The 17265-nt window shown below is 43.5% G+C and overlaps 1 protein-coding gene and 1 long non-coding RNA gene across 11 annotated transcripts in view; both read left to right on the top strand.

Moving 5' to 3' along the window:
- The first annotated feature begins 72 nt into the window (after nucleotides 1–72).
- MOK (MOK protein kinase) overlaps nucleotides 73–17265 on the top strand; it is a 44359-nt gene continuing 27166 nt past the window's right edge. For 3 of the 10 annotated variants that reach the window (XM_072963751.1, XM_072963750.1, XM_072963746.1), the window contains exon 1: nucleotides 77–288. In XM_072963751.1, the coding sequence (XP_072819852.1) occupies nucleotides 282–288 (7 nt within the window). In that variant the 5' untranslated portion in view covers nucleotides 77–281. Of the gene's footprint in view, nucleotides 289–730; nucleotides 816–17265 lie in introns of all 10 variants that reach the window. The other 7 variants (XM_072963752.1, XM_072963745.1, XM_072963749.1 and 4 more) reach the window with 5 other exon arrangements.
- LOC140697008 (uncharacterized) lies at nucleotides 7470–8253 on the top strand. The gene is made up of 2 exons (XR_012073829.1): nucleotides 7470–7742; nucleotides 7848–8253. It is a non-coding gene; the product is annotated as an uncharacterized lncRNA (long non-coding RNA).

Raw genomic sequence — 17265 nt, 5'->3', positions numbered from 1 at the left:
CCGCAGTGCGCACGCGTATGAGTAGGGCCGACGCGCGCGGGCCGGTCGTTTCGCGCACGCGCGGGCGGCGGCCTCGGGGCTTTCAGGGCCTGACGGTTGCTAGGGTGACAGGGATACAACATGGCGGCCGGATCCTAACGCTCTCTTCGTCGAGGGACCACCGCGGAGGTCCTACTTCGGGACCCTGCCTCGGAGGAGTGAAAGCCAGAGGGCCACCCTTTCTGTCCCTTTATTCTCTATCCGGCATCGGCAGAGGGCTGTCGCCGGCTCCCGCATCCAGGATGAAGAGTTGAGTGGGGGCGGGGAGGGGCGGGCGGCGCGGGCGGGTCGGCCCTCGGCGGGCGTGGGAGGCGCCGAGAGGGGGGAACCGCGGTCATCCTGCGCGGTCCGGAGCCGCGCCCCCGAACACACCGAGGGGCCGCGGCGGCTCTGCGGGCAGTGGCGGCCTCACAGCGCCGACCCGAGCCCCGCGAGGCTTATTTTGGTGCGAGGTTATGTTAGAGTTTTGAGAGTTGAGTGAAAAAAAAATGTTTTTTTGAATGCTGTCTTGAACCTGAGATTCTTTTCTTGAACATTCGGCAGTAATTGTAATGAGCGGTTACCGTGTGGCTTCCTGCCTTTTAATGACATAGGTTTAGTAAACAGTTGAGAAGAAAGCTGGGCTGTGTATTTTATTTTATTATTACTTTTCGGATCAGACAGTAGTGTTTTTATCGGAACTCTCTTACAGGAATTTTGAAACAACCTTTTAGTGAAATGAAAGAGTGTTACTGGAAAGTTGGGAAATGAAATAGTCATCCTTGAAAATGTAACGGGTAAGAACATTTACCTGTGCTTCCATTTGTGGATTATGGGCAATACAAGTGCAACCAAGTAGAATGGGCTGTTTTGTTTTACATTACTGTAGAGATATAATTGTCAGTTATGCTTGTGAGCCAGAGATGCAGAAAAATTCCAACGTCTTTTGCTGTGAAAAGATTAAATTATGTTAGGTGTAGTTGTAATGTTAAATTTGCATTGTATTCTAATTGTCAATTGGTAAGTTATATATGGCATAAAGTGTGTAATAGAGATGTTTAAAACAATTAATTCATCTCATCCTTTACAAGGCCTTCCTATTTGTTAGATGTTGTTTACATGTTTAGCTTTTTCATTAATGCACCCAAAGCGGTAGTTAGAATACAAGGTCTACAACGGCTTTACGCTTCTACTCATTGTGTGAATTTATATACACATTTTTGTTTTACTGTATTCTTTTTTCCTTCCCAGTTATTTATTTTGAAAAATTTCAAATTTACAGAAAAGTTATGAGAAGAGTGCCCTGAATGTCTGTAAACCTCTCCTCCAGGGCACCATTCTGCCTTGTCTGTGTGCTTCCTCACTTGTGCTCTGGTATTTTCTCTTTCTCTAAATTATGTGTTTTTTTTTTGCTGAGCCTTTTAGGAGTCAACTGTAGACATCATTACATTTCACCACTAATAATTCGGCAGGTGTCTGCTAAGAATAAGAACATTCTCCTACATAATCACAGCACGAATAACATGATACGATACTGTTATGTAATGTGCAGTCTGTATGTCACAATTTCCCAATTATCCCAATAATATCTATTACAGGTGCTTTTTATTTTTTCCAGAATCCCAGTCAAAAATCACAAATTGCATTTTTTTCTCTAATTTTCTTGTTTAGTATGATTGCTATTTTCCGTGTATCAGAACCTGACTATGACATGTAATAACCATTTACAGTTGGAGCTTGTGAGAGAGGAGGTCATCTCTGTCGTCTGGTGCTGATGGATAGGGGTGGGGGTGGAGGGTCTTCTGCTATTTATGACTTGGAGGTTTGGGGGAGGAAATTCCATACAGATTCTGTTCCTTAAAGGAAATCTTAGAACACATCATGATTTTGACATACGAATGGCTTTTGAGGGGATAGATAAGTGTTTTGCAGTAAGAAAATGGCAGAAAATAGAAGCTAAAATTAATCTGTCAGTCGCTAGATAGCATCTGATTCAAGTTCGAAACCCCATAGAATCAGCTCGGCCACTGTTAGGTTCGCAAACTGCATTTTGTTGTAATACCTCTTTGGTCTCCTTTAATCTGACAGTGTCTTGCCTTTCTTGTCTTTGATGATGACATTTTTTGAGAACGCAGGCCACGTGTTTTGTCTGTTTCCTCATCAATAGCTTTAGCTTAAATATGTTTGTCAGGGACACGTCAGGTGACGTGTGTCCCATCTAGAGTGCCCAAGGTCAGCATGGCGCAGTTCTGTTGAAGCTTGGTTTGATCGTTTGATCATTCCATTTGGTCACCTTGGCCTCTTACACCCTTCATGCTCCTCTTCCGCCCTTCATGCTCCTCTTCCTAGAGTCAACCACTCTTAACAATTTCTTTTGTGTCTGTATATGTATGTGTATGTATATATGCAGAAATAAACATGTATCTTTCCCCCTTTCTAAAAACACTAATCTTAGCATGTATATATATGCATCTATGCACATTGTTATATGTTAGCATTTGCATTTTATGATTTATATGCTTTAAACTTCTAGGTTTTTAAAGAATATATCAAGTATTGTTTGATATGTTCTTTTAGATGGCCATTTTGGTGGTTTTAATCACTTGGTTTAATGGTAGATCTTTATTCTCCTTTCCTTTACCTTAAAATCCAGTCTGAGAACTGGTGTAACCAATGGTCCTTCAGATTTGTCCTGATCATTAATTAAATGCTTAACAAATAGTTAACAGTGGGGAGAATATTCCAGAACAGGAAGTCACAGAGGGTCATTTCAAAGTTAAATGAGGTAATCTTTGTAAAGCTTATACCATAGTGTCTGGTAAGTGGTAAAATGTGACTGAGTTAGTATTTGCTATCCCAGTGGATGGAAGGCAGGGATGGAAAAGAGAAAGAATGACAAATATCAGTCAGATATTTGAAAAAATGTACCCTTACCTAACCTAGTGGGAGTACTGATCTTTTTCCTGCCTGAACTTTTTAGTGGCTTACTCAAAACATACCTATAAAAAGAGAAAAAACTACAGGTTCTGGAGATAGTAACATTTTGCTATTATATCACAGAATTTTAAAAATTATCTGTTGTAATTGCAGTGAGGTTTAAGCTTTCTGTCCCACATAAATGCCAGTATTTTTATAGAATGAAAGTTGTGAATTACCTCAGATAACCTTGCTCCATGCTCTCCTTCCTCGTGTGCATATCAGCTTCTTTTTTTATAAATAGATGCATCAACTAGCAACTTTTTCTTTTTAAATAAAATTAGGTAAAAGTAGTGTAGGCTTGTGATAAATTCAAACCATGAAAGGTGAATCCTCAGGATCCTTCCCTATGTGGCAGAGTCAGTCCTGGTTAACATTTCCTTAGATGTGTACTTCCATACATTTTCTGGGCATATTGTGTGTGTGTGTGAATATGTATTTGTTCTAAAACTAGATATGATTATATTAAATATGTTGTACTATAACTTGTTAGGGTGATGCTTCAATGAAGATGTTTGAACGTAGATCTTTGAGTAATGCTTCATGTTTATCAATGGCATACATTCCTAGCAGTGTACTTAAATGGGTTAAAGGGTGCAATCGAAATTTAGAGATTTTGTAAGTATTTTTTTGAAGTGTAATTGACCCACAACACTATGTTAGTTCCAGGTGCACAGCATAGTGATTCAGTATTTCTATACATTAAAAAAATGATCAGCATTTTTTATGAGTTTATAAATAATTTTATATCCTTTTGTGTTTTCATGTTTGGTAATTCAGGTCACAATTTTCCTCACTACACCAAGTACTTAATTCCGTACAGCCATTTTTACTGAAGGTTCCTGACTTTGTTTTAGTAATTTGGTTTGAATTACATGATCTGTCAACGAGAGTGGAAGTTAGAAGCTGAAACCTCTTCCTTTAAACTCTAATCGAGAGTTGTACTCAGTAATTAACCCCCTCTTATTCTTTTCACCCCTCTGCTGGTGAAGCCCCATAGTTCTTGATGCTTATCACCTACCTTGATTAAGACCTTTAGAAGCAGTGCTTGAGTACAAATGTTTGGATTTGGGTGTGACGAGTTGTGAATTTCACAAAAAGTGAATTTGATCTCCACTGTCGCATGTTAGTAATTTTATTTATTTATTTTTGTGTGGAGAGGGAAGTAATTAGGTTTATTTACTTATTTATTTATTTTTTTAAGGGGAGGTACTGGATCCACCGTCACACTTTAAAGATGGCGTAAATTCCACTGAAACAAGCCTTGGTTTGGTAAAAGTGAATAGAACCTTAATGAATGTGAACAGACTTACTTGTCCTCCTGTCTACCCTTTTCATACATATGTTCTTAAATTTTTCTCTGTCCTTGAGTCTGGGTGGTTTTTTGGGTTGGTTGGTTTTTGAGTGGCTGCTTCCTCTGTTCCCAGCAATGTGGGGCTGGATTTTTTTTTTTTTTTTACTGGCATAGCTTTGTGTTGTTCTCTGTGTTCCTCTTGTTTCTCATCTAATTAGAGTCTGTGAAGATACGGCAGATCCTGTTGGAGAGAATAGGAAGACACCGTCCCTAAGCGTTTTCCCTGGGATGCTTCTCTTTTTCTCTTTGCTATCTTTCATCCTGGTTTTATACCCAGACCTTCTGTCTGTTGGACGAGCCACAGAGGAAAAAGCGACTCTATCTACCACAGCCGCATCCGGGGCTGTGGATCCCACCATTGCTTGCTGGTCATGTGACCTGGAGCCAGCCTAGTTATTGGCGCACACTTGGAGTTTGTAACCACTTTAAAATTCAGAGTTGATTGTTTGTTTTTAAGTGAGTCTGCTTAACTTATCTGTGATGAAACAAAAATTGGAATTTGTCATGTAAAATTCATCTCTCCTCTCTTCTCAGGTCTGAATTCTCAGTCCACCACCCGCCTTTCAGTGACTGGGCTTCTTCCCTGCTGGGAACTTCACGTCTGTCTCCCTTTAAACCGCTCTTGTAGTGTTAAGAGAGTTGATTTTAAACTCGTTGATTTTAAAGCATATCATTTTTAATGGCTCCATAATATTTCAGCTTGTGGCTATTCCATAATTGATAGATCATTTTCTTGACATTGAATATTTAAGTTTTTAGCATCCTTGCTGTTGTAGGACTGTGACGAACATCTTTGTCTCTAACTGTTTGTGTCTGATGATATCCTTGGGATAGAAACCAAAGGATGTGGACTCTTTCTAACATGTTTTTCCCTACTTGAACAAGTAATTCTTGTTTATTGTAGAATATTCATACAATACAGAAGTGATAGGGGGAAAATGAGAGTCTGTGACACTCCCCTTTCCCCGCGAGGTGCACCTCCACAGGGGGGGAGGTGATGTCTTCAGTGGTCTTGTGTTACGTTGAAAATGGTTTCGCAGTTGGTTGTGCTGTGTCGTGTGGCCACCACCTCACCACAGTCTTGCAAACTTCTGCCAATTTGATAGATGGAAGAGTCTCATTTTTTTTAAAAAGCAGTTATTTTAAACTATGTGTTCCTTTGAATACTAGGAGTTTTTCTTACTGGCGATTTTTGTCTCCCAAGTGAATCATCTTATGCCCTTTTGTCCATTTTGTCTTTGAGAGATATTAGTATTTCACTTACTTATTTGTAAATGGTTTTTATAATTAAATATATTAGCTGTTATATTTGTTGCAAGCATTTTCTGAGATTGTAGTTTGCCTTTACATTTTGTTTGTGAAGCTTTCGCTATAAACACCTTAAAATGTGTGGCTGGGCTCACTTCTGGGTCTTCCTTCTTTGTGGCTTCACTGAACTTTGTTAAAAGGTCATCTCCATCTGATTGGCTGGTAAATATATGAGTGCATTTCTTTTAGTTTGGTTTTTACATTCAGCTTTTTAACCGCTGTTTACCAATATTTAAGTGTATTGTGGAATAAGGATCTAACTTGAATGTTTTAATGTGAAATCTCCCAGTTTTATTAGCTTTGTTGAGGTATAATTTGCACACAGTAAGATTCGCGTATTTTAAGAGTACAGTCTGTTGAGTTTTGGCAAATATTGGCAGTAGTGTCTTCCCCTCCACCATCAAGATACAGAACCTCTTGCGGGGAGGGTATATAGCTCAGTGGTAGAGTGCATGCTTAACATGCACGAGGTCCCGGGTTCAATCCCCAACATCTCCATTAAAAATAAATAAATAAATAAATAAATAACCCTAATTACCTCCCTCCAAAAGAACCTTTGTGTCATTCCCAAAAAATTCTCTTGGGTCCCTTTGCAATCACTCCCCTCCCCTTACCCCTGGATTCAGGGATCATTGATTTACTTTCCATTGCTAAAGTGTTGCCTTTCCTAGAATTTTATATAAATGAAATGTAGTAAATGTGTATATAAACGTATGTGGGTTTTTTGAATCTGGCTTCTTCCATGAAGCATGTTTTTGAGCTTCACGCATGTGCTGGCATGTCGGTGGTTTGGTCCTCTTTATCACTGAGTGGAATTCCAGCCTATGAATATGCTGCAGTTTGTTTATTCACTTACCAGTTAGTGAACATTCAGGTGTTTCCAGTTTTTGGCTATTGTGAATAATGCTGCTGTGAACCTTCATGTGCAGGTCTTTGTGTGAACATGTGTTTTCATTTCTCTGGGGTAGATGCCTAGGAGTGGAATTGCTGGATTGGGTTGGAAGTGTATATTTACCTTTGCAAGAAGCTTCCTCACTGCTTTCTCAAGTGGCTATACCATTTTTCATCCCATTATCCACGTATAAGAGATCCTTTCACTCCACATCTTCGCCAACAGTTGGTATTTTCAGTCTTTTAAATTTTTGACATTCTAGTGGATGTGTTTTAACCAGAGTTTTAAGAACCAGTTGTTCCCACTTTGTTTGTTAAGCAACTATCTACTGTTATAAAAGGCCCGATGTTACTGCTCAGTGTAGACATTGTCAGGGAGTGTTGAGTGACTAGATTGCCTGATGGACTGACTGTGTCAGAAGGTTTGAAAGTTACAGATAAGGAAAGACCAAGCATGGCTGTGGTGGTTGTCATGAAGGTTGCACCAGTCACAGCTGGAGTCTATGCTTTCACTGTCCCTCACACTGCAGACCATGTCCCTCCACTACTGGCAGGGGGGTTCCCAAATCCTGCCTTTCTCATGGACCGTATCAGCTGAGCTGGTTATTTTGGAAAGTGTCAGTTACCGTGGGCACTGCCCTTGGAAGTACATTTGTGGGGCTTCGTCTGCATCTCCTCGGCAGTGTCCTGCTCGTGGGAGACAGCCCTGGCCATGTGGTTGGGACGTGACTTCTGGAAGCATATTCCCTGTGTTAGAAGCCCTGCCCTCGTGCTTACTTACGTGACCTTGGCCGGCTGCTTAACCTCCCAGTGCCTCATTTGTAAGATAGGCTAACAGGTCCCTGTTGCGTGGGGTTATTCAGGTCATTAAGTGAAAAGTGGAGCCTCACACCTAGAGTTTAACAAATGTCGTTCTCCAGTAAAAGGAACCAGGGCTCCTTGGAGACGTGACTGATCCTGGGACTGAAACAGGAAATACACAAGATTTTGTAGTGCCAGAAAGTGAAGACTACTCAAACCAACCAACCAGCACACCCCTTATTGATGGGGGCATGTCTAAGGGACACAGGGGCCAATTGAAAGTGCTTCCAAAGGCCAGAGCCTGAACTATTTGAAGCGACACGATGGAGTAGTACTGGCTTATCACAGAGTATGGAACAGCCACCCCCGGGCGCACGCGGGTGCAGGTGACTGGGTAAGTAGATGGCGAGACGGACAGGCTTCCCTTGTAGAACGGTTCTGAGCATTTGTGTAACTGCTCCGCCCTCTAGGAGGGGAACATTCTTGCTCATTCTTTTAGTGTGGAACATGACTTCTCCCAGAGCGGATGGTGTGGAAGAGGGGTCAAGAGAGAGTCACTGCAGTGGAGAAACCCGACGGACACTGCCTCAGCCTGAGTTGACAAGTCACATTGCTGGTGTGTGCGTCCTTGCCGTGACGCAGTGGCACTTCGGCTCCCTACCCGCAGCCCATCTTTAATCAGGAGGACAAATTCCAGTCGAGGGACATCTTACAACTCACATGACCAGCATTCCTGAAAATTGTCAGTGTTACGAAACCAGGAAACTGGGAAACAGTCACAGCCAAGAGGAGCCAGAGGAGGCACAACAGCTGGATGTAATCTGGTGTCCACATGGGATCCTGAGTCAGAAAGAGGTGTTCGGTACAAACTAAGGCAATCTGAATAAAGGGTGGACTTTGGTTAATAGCGATGTATCAGATAGTTCACTAACTTGTATAATCTGGGACAAATGTATCATACTATTTAAGATGTTCATAATAGGGAAAACTGGGTGTAGCATATATGAGAATTCTCTATGCTGTCTTCACAATTTTTCTGCAAGTCTAAAACTCTTCTAAAATTTAAATTTATTTTAAAAAGTGGCGCCAGACTTACGGTAAGTGCACAACAGTGTCAGCTGTGATCATCCAGCTTGGCTTTTTTATGTTTCCTGGGGCCTAGTCAGCTGAATTCACCTCGTGCATAATTTCTTGGCATGTAATTAGGAAAAACATATTCTAAAATACAGTTTAATTGGAGGACTATGAAACTTTTAGAAGGTAATTTTAGAAGGATTCCAGCCATTTTATCCTTCTTACCCTTTTAATCTCACTATTGTGTTTATATGGATGGTCTGACCTGGGAAAGGAAGTTACCTAAGGGACAAGAGCTCGCTCTCGCTCTCGCCCTCGCCCTCACCCTCCGCCTCTCTCTCTCTCTCTCTCTCTCTCTCTCTCTCTCTCTCTCTCTCTCGTTGTGGTCGGAAATACCCCACATACAAAGACAAAGATGAATAAAAAAGGATTGGTTGCCAATTAGTCAACAGTAATAATTTAGTGATTCGGTTGTTAGTGAAGTTCTGTTCCCCCTGTAATGCTAGATTATTGGACATGTGACCTGGTATTTCCTCTTTGAGTCATTTGTTGAGTATGTACAGGGCACGAAAGAGAACAGATAGTGGACTTTGCCTTTAAGAGGCTTATGGCTTCATGGACAGAAGGTGCACGTGGACCAGGAGCAGGTCTGGGACAGAGGATAGGGGCGTGTTCAGAAGGAGGAAAGACATCCTCTTTAAGGCCTCCTACCAGGTTGGTCCTGGGAGACTAGAATCTAAGTACCATGTACTCCGTTTTATACTCTGTCTACTCCTTAATTTGGCCTTTAATATTATCTAAACACGAACATGGCTCTCTCTCCTGGCCTCTCTTTTTAAGTAAAGGACCTAAAATTGGGGGCATGGGGACACACTCTTGAGTCCTCAAGGCCAGGGATTGTGCCTCATTGATCTTTGTGTCTGCCGTGCCTGGCACAGTGCCTGGTGCATAGCTGGTGCTAATAAATCTTTACTGACACCCACAGTGATGCAGTCAGACTACAGGGGATAGTTAATTCATTTAGACTGAAGAATAGTGTGAATTGGGTTGAGGGGCAGGTCCCAAGGCCGCCCCTCGGTTGCTTGATTTGCTGGGATACCCAGGACTCAGGCTATATTTGTGACTTATACAGTGAGAGGGCACAGAGGAAAATTAGCAAAGGGAAAAGGGACATGGGACCAAGTCTAGGGGAAATGAGACAAGCTTCTAAGAGTTCTCTCCCGGGGGAGGTGGAGTCACACAGGACAGGCTTAATTCTTCCAGCAACACACTGTCACAGCACATGTGAAACGTTTTCTATTAGGGAAGTTCGTCAGAGACCCAGTGCCGGGATATTTTTTGGGAGCTGGTGACAAAGTAACCCTCTTCCGGAACTTACCGAAATCCTGGGCGCCCACAAGGAAAGCAGGTTCAGCATAAGCCATGTTGCTTGCACGAACAGCTTGGGGACAGTGAGTCACACTTACCATTTAGGGAATGGTGGGAACCCGCCCAAATCCGGGCTCCCAGACGGCAGCCGAGGGACAGCCTTGCCAGCAGACCTTTCTAAGGAGAGCTGTCTAAGGCCTGCCCTGTGAACTCTTCTGCACAACGAATAGACTGTGTCTCCTTTTAGGGAAATTTCCAGGCGTTCCAGTCTAGTTCATCCAAGAGAGGGGAAAGGTTCGGTGTTGTGTTGAGAGCAGCAGCTGTCCCTGGGCTGTGCCCCGAGTGATGGGAGTGGGGTTCAGTGGGTCGGGGTGGGGGGTCTGCCTGAGGGCAGAAGGATTTATTACCCAGTAAAAAGGCCAGGCTGTTGAGTTTTCCTACTAAGTTTCAAGTTGGGAGGCTCCTTAAGAAATGTGTCAAAATCGTTTTATAAGGTTACAAACTGGACAAATCAGTGGTAAGCCACAGGGCCTGTGCTTTGGTCAGTTTATTTTGAAGAAGTTTCTCGGGAGAGACACCCAAGAATCTGACTTGTCTGGTTCCTGAACTTACTGGGATGGTTACCGGTTCTAGAGAGGCTCTGGGATTTAGCTTAAGCTGTGGTTGTCAAGCAAGTTATAGCTTCTGGTTTTTGTCCTAAGGGGTCTGACACGTCTGTCCTGAAGACTCCACTGGGCTGACCCCTGCCTTACTTGCTCCAGCTTCTCTTAGAGGGCGAGTAGGGAGAGCCATAACACTGGCCGAAAGGCTTTGAAACCCTGCCTCGCGGGAGCTGGGTCAGTCGGTTGTTTATTCAGGGAAGACTTGGCTAAGAGGGTTCTGATAGCTCAGTTGGAAGGTCTTCCATTTGGGGGTCTGGAGCAGTCACAGGGTGTTACTGGTGTGCTGCACCCCAGGCTCCTCCATGCCCTGGAGATGCCGCATGTTCAGGGAGAGGCGCAGAGGAATTCCTTAGTCAAACGTGTTTCTCTTTATTTAACTGTACATTTCCTTGCTCACGGAACCCTCTGTTTTGACTGCCCATTAGTGTCTGAGGGGCACTAGTGTTCTGTGGGACTCAGTTTGGAAAATGCTAGTCTGGAGATTCAGGACCCTCAGGCAGCTTTCCCTGCCACCCCTGTGCGGGTTGGCCCTCCGGGTGTGCTGGTCCACCCTCTCCCAACTTGTGACACAGTCCAGCCTCCAGGCTTGGCTTCTGTTGAGGTCTGGCCTGAAGACTTTTGGTGTACCGATTTCCTCATGTAGGAATGGAATAGTCTTAATAATAAAATAATATTTCCTCGCCCCAAGCAGTCTTTGTTTTGGCTGTTGTTTTTTATGTTTCTTTGTCTCAGCGTCTTGTATTTTACCTCCAACTCTTGTAAGTTGCCAGGACCAAGCAATATTAGTGTTGGGGCTGGCAGTCCTCCCCAGAGGGTTTTCATTTGGGACAAAGAGGCCGTCTGGGAAATAGATGGAGATGTGTTTCAGGACCAAAAGAGCTCTGAGCAAGCACGGCGGGGCAGCTAGTCTCCTGTGTGGGGCCTGTCGAGGAATGTGAGTGGCCCTTGAGCTCTGTTCCCATTCATGAGATTGTTTTAGTCTGCTTCAGGTGTGAGGGCCAGTAAGTGTCACCACCCTTCACAGGATGGCGCTGTGTTGTAACAGTCAGTTGAGGACGGGCTTAGAGCAGGAAGGTCTGGCCCTCCTCGGAACCAGAACCACAGGGAAAGCGGCTCTGGGGCTCGGCGGTGGGGCACGGCGGACATGAGTGTTCTGACATTCACACGGTTTCGCAGGCTGTTTGCCTTTCTCTGAATGCACTCTTTAGTGTATATCCCTTTTATTCCGCATACTCTCTGCTTATTCCTAACTTTGGCTTGCTTTTTGTCTTCCGATTTTTAATATTGGAGTATAGCATACAGACAGAAAACTGCACAAATTGTAAGTACGGGTTGTTTACTTTTCGGAAAGTGAGCATGCCCATGTAATCTGCTCCAAGATCGAGAAGCAGAGCATCCCCAGTATCCTGGAAGTCCCCTCAGCCCGTCCCAGTCACGCCGCCTCCAAGGGTGCCACTGTTCTGACTTCTGACACCTCCGATTTATTTGTCTGTTTCAGCAGCTTTACTGAGGTATAATTTACCTACTGTTAGGTTCCCTTGGTTAAATTATGCAAATCAGTGATTTTAGGTATTTATGCTGAGTGGTGCAACCATCATCATAATCTGTTAAAGCACTTTCATCATCCCCCAGGGAGACCTGTGTCAGTAGCAGTAATTCCCCATTTCCCCCACAGTCCACCAGCCCTAGGCCACCACTAATCCACTCGTTCTGTCTGCGGATTTGCTTTTTCTGGACATTTCACATAAATGGCCTTTTGTGCTTGGCTTCTTTTACTTAGCATAATGTTTTCAAGGTTCACCCACGTTGTAGCTTGTTTCTGTGGCTGAATAATATTCCATTGTATGGGTAGACCATGTTTTGTTTATCCATTCATTAGTTGATGGCCATTTGGGTTGTTTCCACCTTTGGCTATTACAAATAATGCTTCTGTGAACATTTGTGTACACGTTATTGTTTGGACATATGTTTTTATTTTTTTCGAGTGTACACCTAGGAGAGGAATTCTGGGTCACACGGGACTCTGTTTAATGTTTTTTTTTTTTAACATTTTTATTGATTCATAATCATTTTACAGTGTTGTGTCAAATTCCAGTGTGTTTAATGTTTTGAAGAACTGCTAAACTGTTTTTCACAGTGGCTGCACCATTTTGCATTTCCACCAGCGACATATGAGAGTTCCCACTTACCCACATCCTTGCCAACACTTGTTATTATCTGTCTTTTTGAATCTAGCCATTCTAGTAGGTGTGAAGTGGTATATTATGTCTTTTTACTTTTAATTTTTTGTGATTTATTTTATTTCATGGATCACCATTTTCTTTAAAATGATATATAAAAATAAATATACTTAGTGTTTAATCTCATAATCTATTTTTCTTAAAGGAATCATGAAGAAAATCTCTCTCATCCGTTAAACTGTTCTTAATTTCTTTAAAAAATTATAATGTATATGAAGTATAATATAAAAAAAGCACAGGTGGACACAGAGTGAAAAGTGAGTCTCCCTTTTACTTCCAGCCCCCAGCCATCTGGACTCCTTCCCTCGGTAACCACTGTTGGCACTTTCTTGTGTTCCTTCCAGTTCTTCCTGTGTGTAGATGAGCATAACTGTGTGAGTGTGTGTGTTTTTTACAGCTGCTATAACAAATTGTCACAAACTCAGTGGCTTAAAACAACACAACAAGTGCGTTTCTCTGGACTGGGATCCTGCTGCTGGCAGGGCTGGCTGCTTCTGGAGGCTCCAGGGAAGGGTCTGCTTCCTGGTCTTTTCCAGCTTCTAGAGGCTCCTGCACTCCTTGACCTGTAGTCCCTTCCTCCCTCCTCAGCCCCAGTGGTGTCACCTCTTCCAGTCTCTGTTTCCTCTGCCTCGTGTGAGCGCCTGTGACTGAGCACATGGCCCCTCCAGTGAACCAAGATCATCTCCTCCTTTTCAGGTCGGCTCTTCAGCACCCTTAGCGGTTACTTCCCTTCTGCCCTGCAGCCTGGCGCTCACGGGTTCCAGGGACTAGGACACGGGCATTGTTCCGCCTGACACAGTGTGTGAACTTTTTGAAAGAAATGTTAACAGAGTTTACATGCTGCCCTTTAATGTATCCTTCTCATTTAATAATTTATCTTAAAAGGTGATTCCCTGTCAGAAGCTAAAGAGCTGCCTTATTCCTCTTTATCTTAGTACTCCTTTGTGTGGCTTTTTCAAAATTTATTTAACATTTTTAAGGTTTTCTTGAGGTGCTAGAGTTTTAAATTTTTATGTAGTCAAATAAATCAGCCTTTTCTGAGTGACTTCTTACATTATTATGCTCAGGAAGTCTTTTTCCTTTAATGAAAAAAATTAAAGAGTGTTTTCCTTAAATTTAAAAAAAAATCAGTTACATTCGACGTTAAGTTCTTAGGGCTCCCACAACAAGTTGCCACAAATCTGGTGGCTTTAATAGAACAGAAATGGATTCTCTCCCAGTCCTGGAGGCCAGCTGTCTGGGATCACGGTGTCAGCAGGCCTGCGCTCCTGAGGGCTCTGGGGGACCTTTCCTTGCCTCCTCCGGCTTCTGGGGGCACCTGGTGGTCCTGGGCTTGTGGCTACATCCCTCCCTCCAGCCCCTGCCTCTGTGTTCACATGGCCTCCTCGTCTGTGTCTGTGTGTGCATCTCTTTTTTTTTTATTGTGGTACAAAACATATAATGAGATCTACCCTCTCAATAAAATTTTAAATGTGCAGTATTGTCAGTTGTATGCACATCGCTGTACAGCAGATCTCTAGAACTTTTTTATCTTGCACAACTTAGACTCTGCCTGCTCAGTTCAGCTCCCTTTCCCCCTCCCTCCAGCCCATGGCAGCCAACCACCACTCTGCTTGTTCCATGTGTCTCCCATAAGGACACTTGTTGGATTCCAGGCCCATACAGGTAACTAGGGTGTACTCATTTCATGCACCTTAACTTAATAACACCTGCAGAGACCGTGCTTCCAGGTAAGGTCACAGTCACAGGTTTGGGGGCTCAGGATGAGCTGGGCGATTGGCCCTCGGTCCCTCCTATAAAGCAGTCCATGGCGTGTGCAGGTGTCATCCGGGCCCATCTTGTCACCCTGCAGGACTTCAGGGTATGGGGAACCAGCGCAGGTACTCTGATGCTCGCATGCCTTGTGGTACCATGAGTAATAAAGCCCCCTGTGAGCCCAGAGGCTGTGTCTTCTGCCAGCATCCAGGGGACAGTGGTGGCTGCTGTAGTAATTCACAAGTGGGGTAAAACCTCATACGAACATAAACATGCATCCAGAGAAATTCTACGTAGCTTGAACTTTTGTAAGTAAAGTCACTGAATGTTTATGAAAAGCTGACTTTTCATGTGAAATCCTGCAAATCCAGATTCTCAAAGGTTATCATTCTATTTGTTTTATAAATTATGATATCTGTGTCTCAGGCACATTGGGATAGTGCTTACTGGATGCCGTAATGGATAAGCCCGGAGTCTTGGGCTTTGCACAAGACAGGTGCTTTTCCTGCTCGTTAAGTGTCTTCCGCGGCTGCTCCTGCCTGGGAGTCTTTCCTGGTGGCTTTTGACCACGTTCATCTCACGGCTCCCAGGGTCTCCTGAAAGTCATTTCTGTTCTGGCGAGTCAGAAGGCGGCATGGACCTAGAGGATCACCTGGAGGAGGTTTTGGGTTTGCTGTTTTGGCTTAACTTTTTTTATGGAAAATGTTAAGCATGCCAGAAGTAGAGAAAATAATGGAGTGAATGTTCATGTGTATCTGTCACCGAGTTTCAACAGTGATCGACATTTTGCCATTTTACCCCTACCACCTTTTTTCCCTGGAGTCTTTATTTTCTATTGTTGCTTTTAAATAAAGTAGTAATGTCACTACAGAATATAACTAATGTGGATAGTGAGAGACCTGTAACCTTATCCCTCAGAGAGTGCCACTGATTGTGCTGTGTGTGTGTGTTGTCTTTAAGGACTCTATTTGTAAGGGTCTGTCTAACTGTGTCCTCCTTCTAGATGTATTCAGTATATTCCGTTATATGGATAGACCATATGTAATTTATCCAGTTCCCTGTTTGGAGGTATTAGTTTTTCCCCTATTAAGGAATGTTGCACTAACATCCTCATATATATACTTAAGCAAGTGTTTTTTGCAGGATAAGTTCTAGAATTGGAATTGCTGGGTCAAAAAGGCATACACATCTTCAATATTTAATAGATACAGTCAAATTGCCCTCCAGAATGATTATAAAAGCAGAATTATATGGGAACATATAGGAGTATTTTAAAGCAAATCTGAACATCATATCATTCACCTGGAAATACTTAAGTATTTCTTGCTAACAGATAAGGACCTTTAAATTTTTTAAACATATCATTTCTAAAAAATATTATTACTTCTAAAAAAGATTGTGCCTTTTTACTGTTGGCTTGTCCAAATCAGAATTCACACAGGTATTAAAAATGCCCTCTTTATAAAAGAGGTGTTGAAGGGGAGGCCCTCCTTGGGAGCGGTACAGCTTTTTAAAAAATTATTTTTGGAGGGGTACAGTTTTAAAAGCCTGCCCTGTGTTAATGTGGGTTTGGGACCCAAAGGTGGTGGGCTCTTTTCGGTCCAGGTTTGTTTAATAGGTTTCTGATCTATTTGTATCTGGTCAGTTCCACACTCAAAGTTCTTTTCTAAACAGAGTTCTCAGTCCTGTCTTGTTTCTCTTTGGCCTTGATCTCATCCTTCTGTCTCAGTCTAGGGGAGCTTCCCTGGGGCTCTTGGAGACAAGTCCCTGGGTGAGGTGGGGAGTGACAGCCTTCCTGTGATGCTGGGGCAATCAGGCCTCACAGACTGCTTTCTGTCAGGGTGTTTTTGGTTTTATCCTCCTGTTACTTGGGCTGCGGAAGCTTTTACAAAACCCACGAGACTTTTGCTTTCTGGGCTTTACTCCTTCCTTCCTTTTCTGCTTGGGAAGCAGCAGTTCTCTCTTGAGCTGAGTTTTGTCTTGAAATGCCTTGTTAAGGCAGTCAGTGGTGTTCAGCAACCCATCATTCCGACTCTGCTGCCGCTTTCCCTGGGCCAGCAGGCTCAGTGGGCACTTGTCTGTGAACGGCAGTAGTTGCTGTCGTCAGTCTTTCATCACCGGCAGTATTTCGCCACAGTCTACCAGGCTCTCTGGCAGCCAGCCCACTGGCTGCCACCTTGCTGCGCTTTTCAGGTTTTTGTCGTCAGCAGCACCTCACTTCAAGGTGCTCATTTCTGTACCTGTCAAGGTTCAGACAGGAAAACAAACTACTGTAGGTATTTCAAGCAGGAAGGGATTTGACACAGTGATTTAGAGGCTTACAAAACCACGACCTGTGCTGGGGTGATGGTGGTGGTGGCTGCAAAGCCGGGGAAATCCGTCAGCTTTCAGAAAATCAGGAAACACAGGAATTCCAGGAACCTGCCGCAAATCAGCTGGGCCTTCTGTAGGGCCATGGAGGGTGATTTTCAGAATGTTCCCCAGCAGCTGGTGCACTGTCACACTTGCCAAATGCCAAAGCCCTGGCTCCCTGCTCCTGTGACAGCAACCCTGACCCAACTCCTCATGTCTGCTTTCCAAATCTTGTAGGGGAGCTGAGCCTTTCCCCACTGGCCGGGATTCAGGTCGTGTGGTTCCCTATTACATATGCCAACACACAATCCAGCTTCTCTTCAAATGAGGGAAACGCTCCCTTAAAAAACTAAAAATAGACTTACCCTGTGATCCAGCAATCCCATGCCTGGGCATATATCAGAGGAAACTCTAATTTGAAAAGATACATGTATCCCAGTGTTGACAGCAGCACTGTTTACAATAG

This window comes from Vicugna pacos, chromosome 6 (genome assembly GCF_048564905.1).
Source record: "Vicugna pacos chromosome 6, VicPac4, whole genome shotgun sequence".
NCBI lineage: Eukaryota > Metazoa > Chordata > Mammalia > Artiodactyla > Camelidae > Vicugna > Vicugna pacos.
Note: the sequence above shows the minus strand (reverse complement) of the source record. Positions and strands in the feature narration are given on the sequence as shown.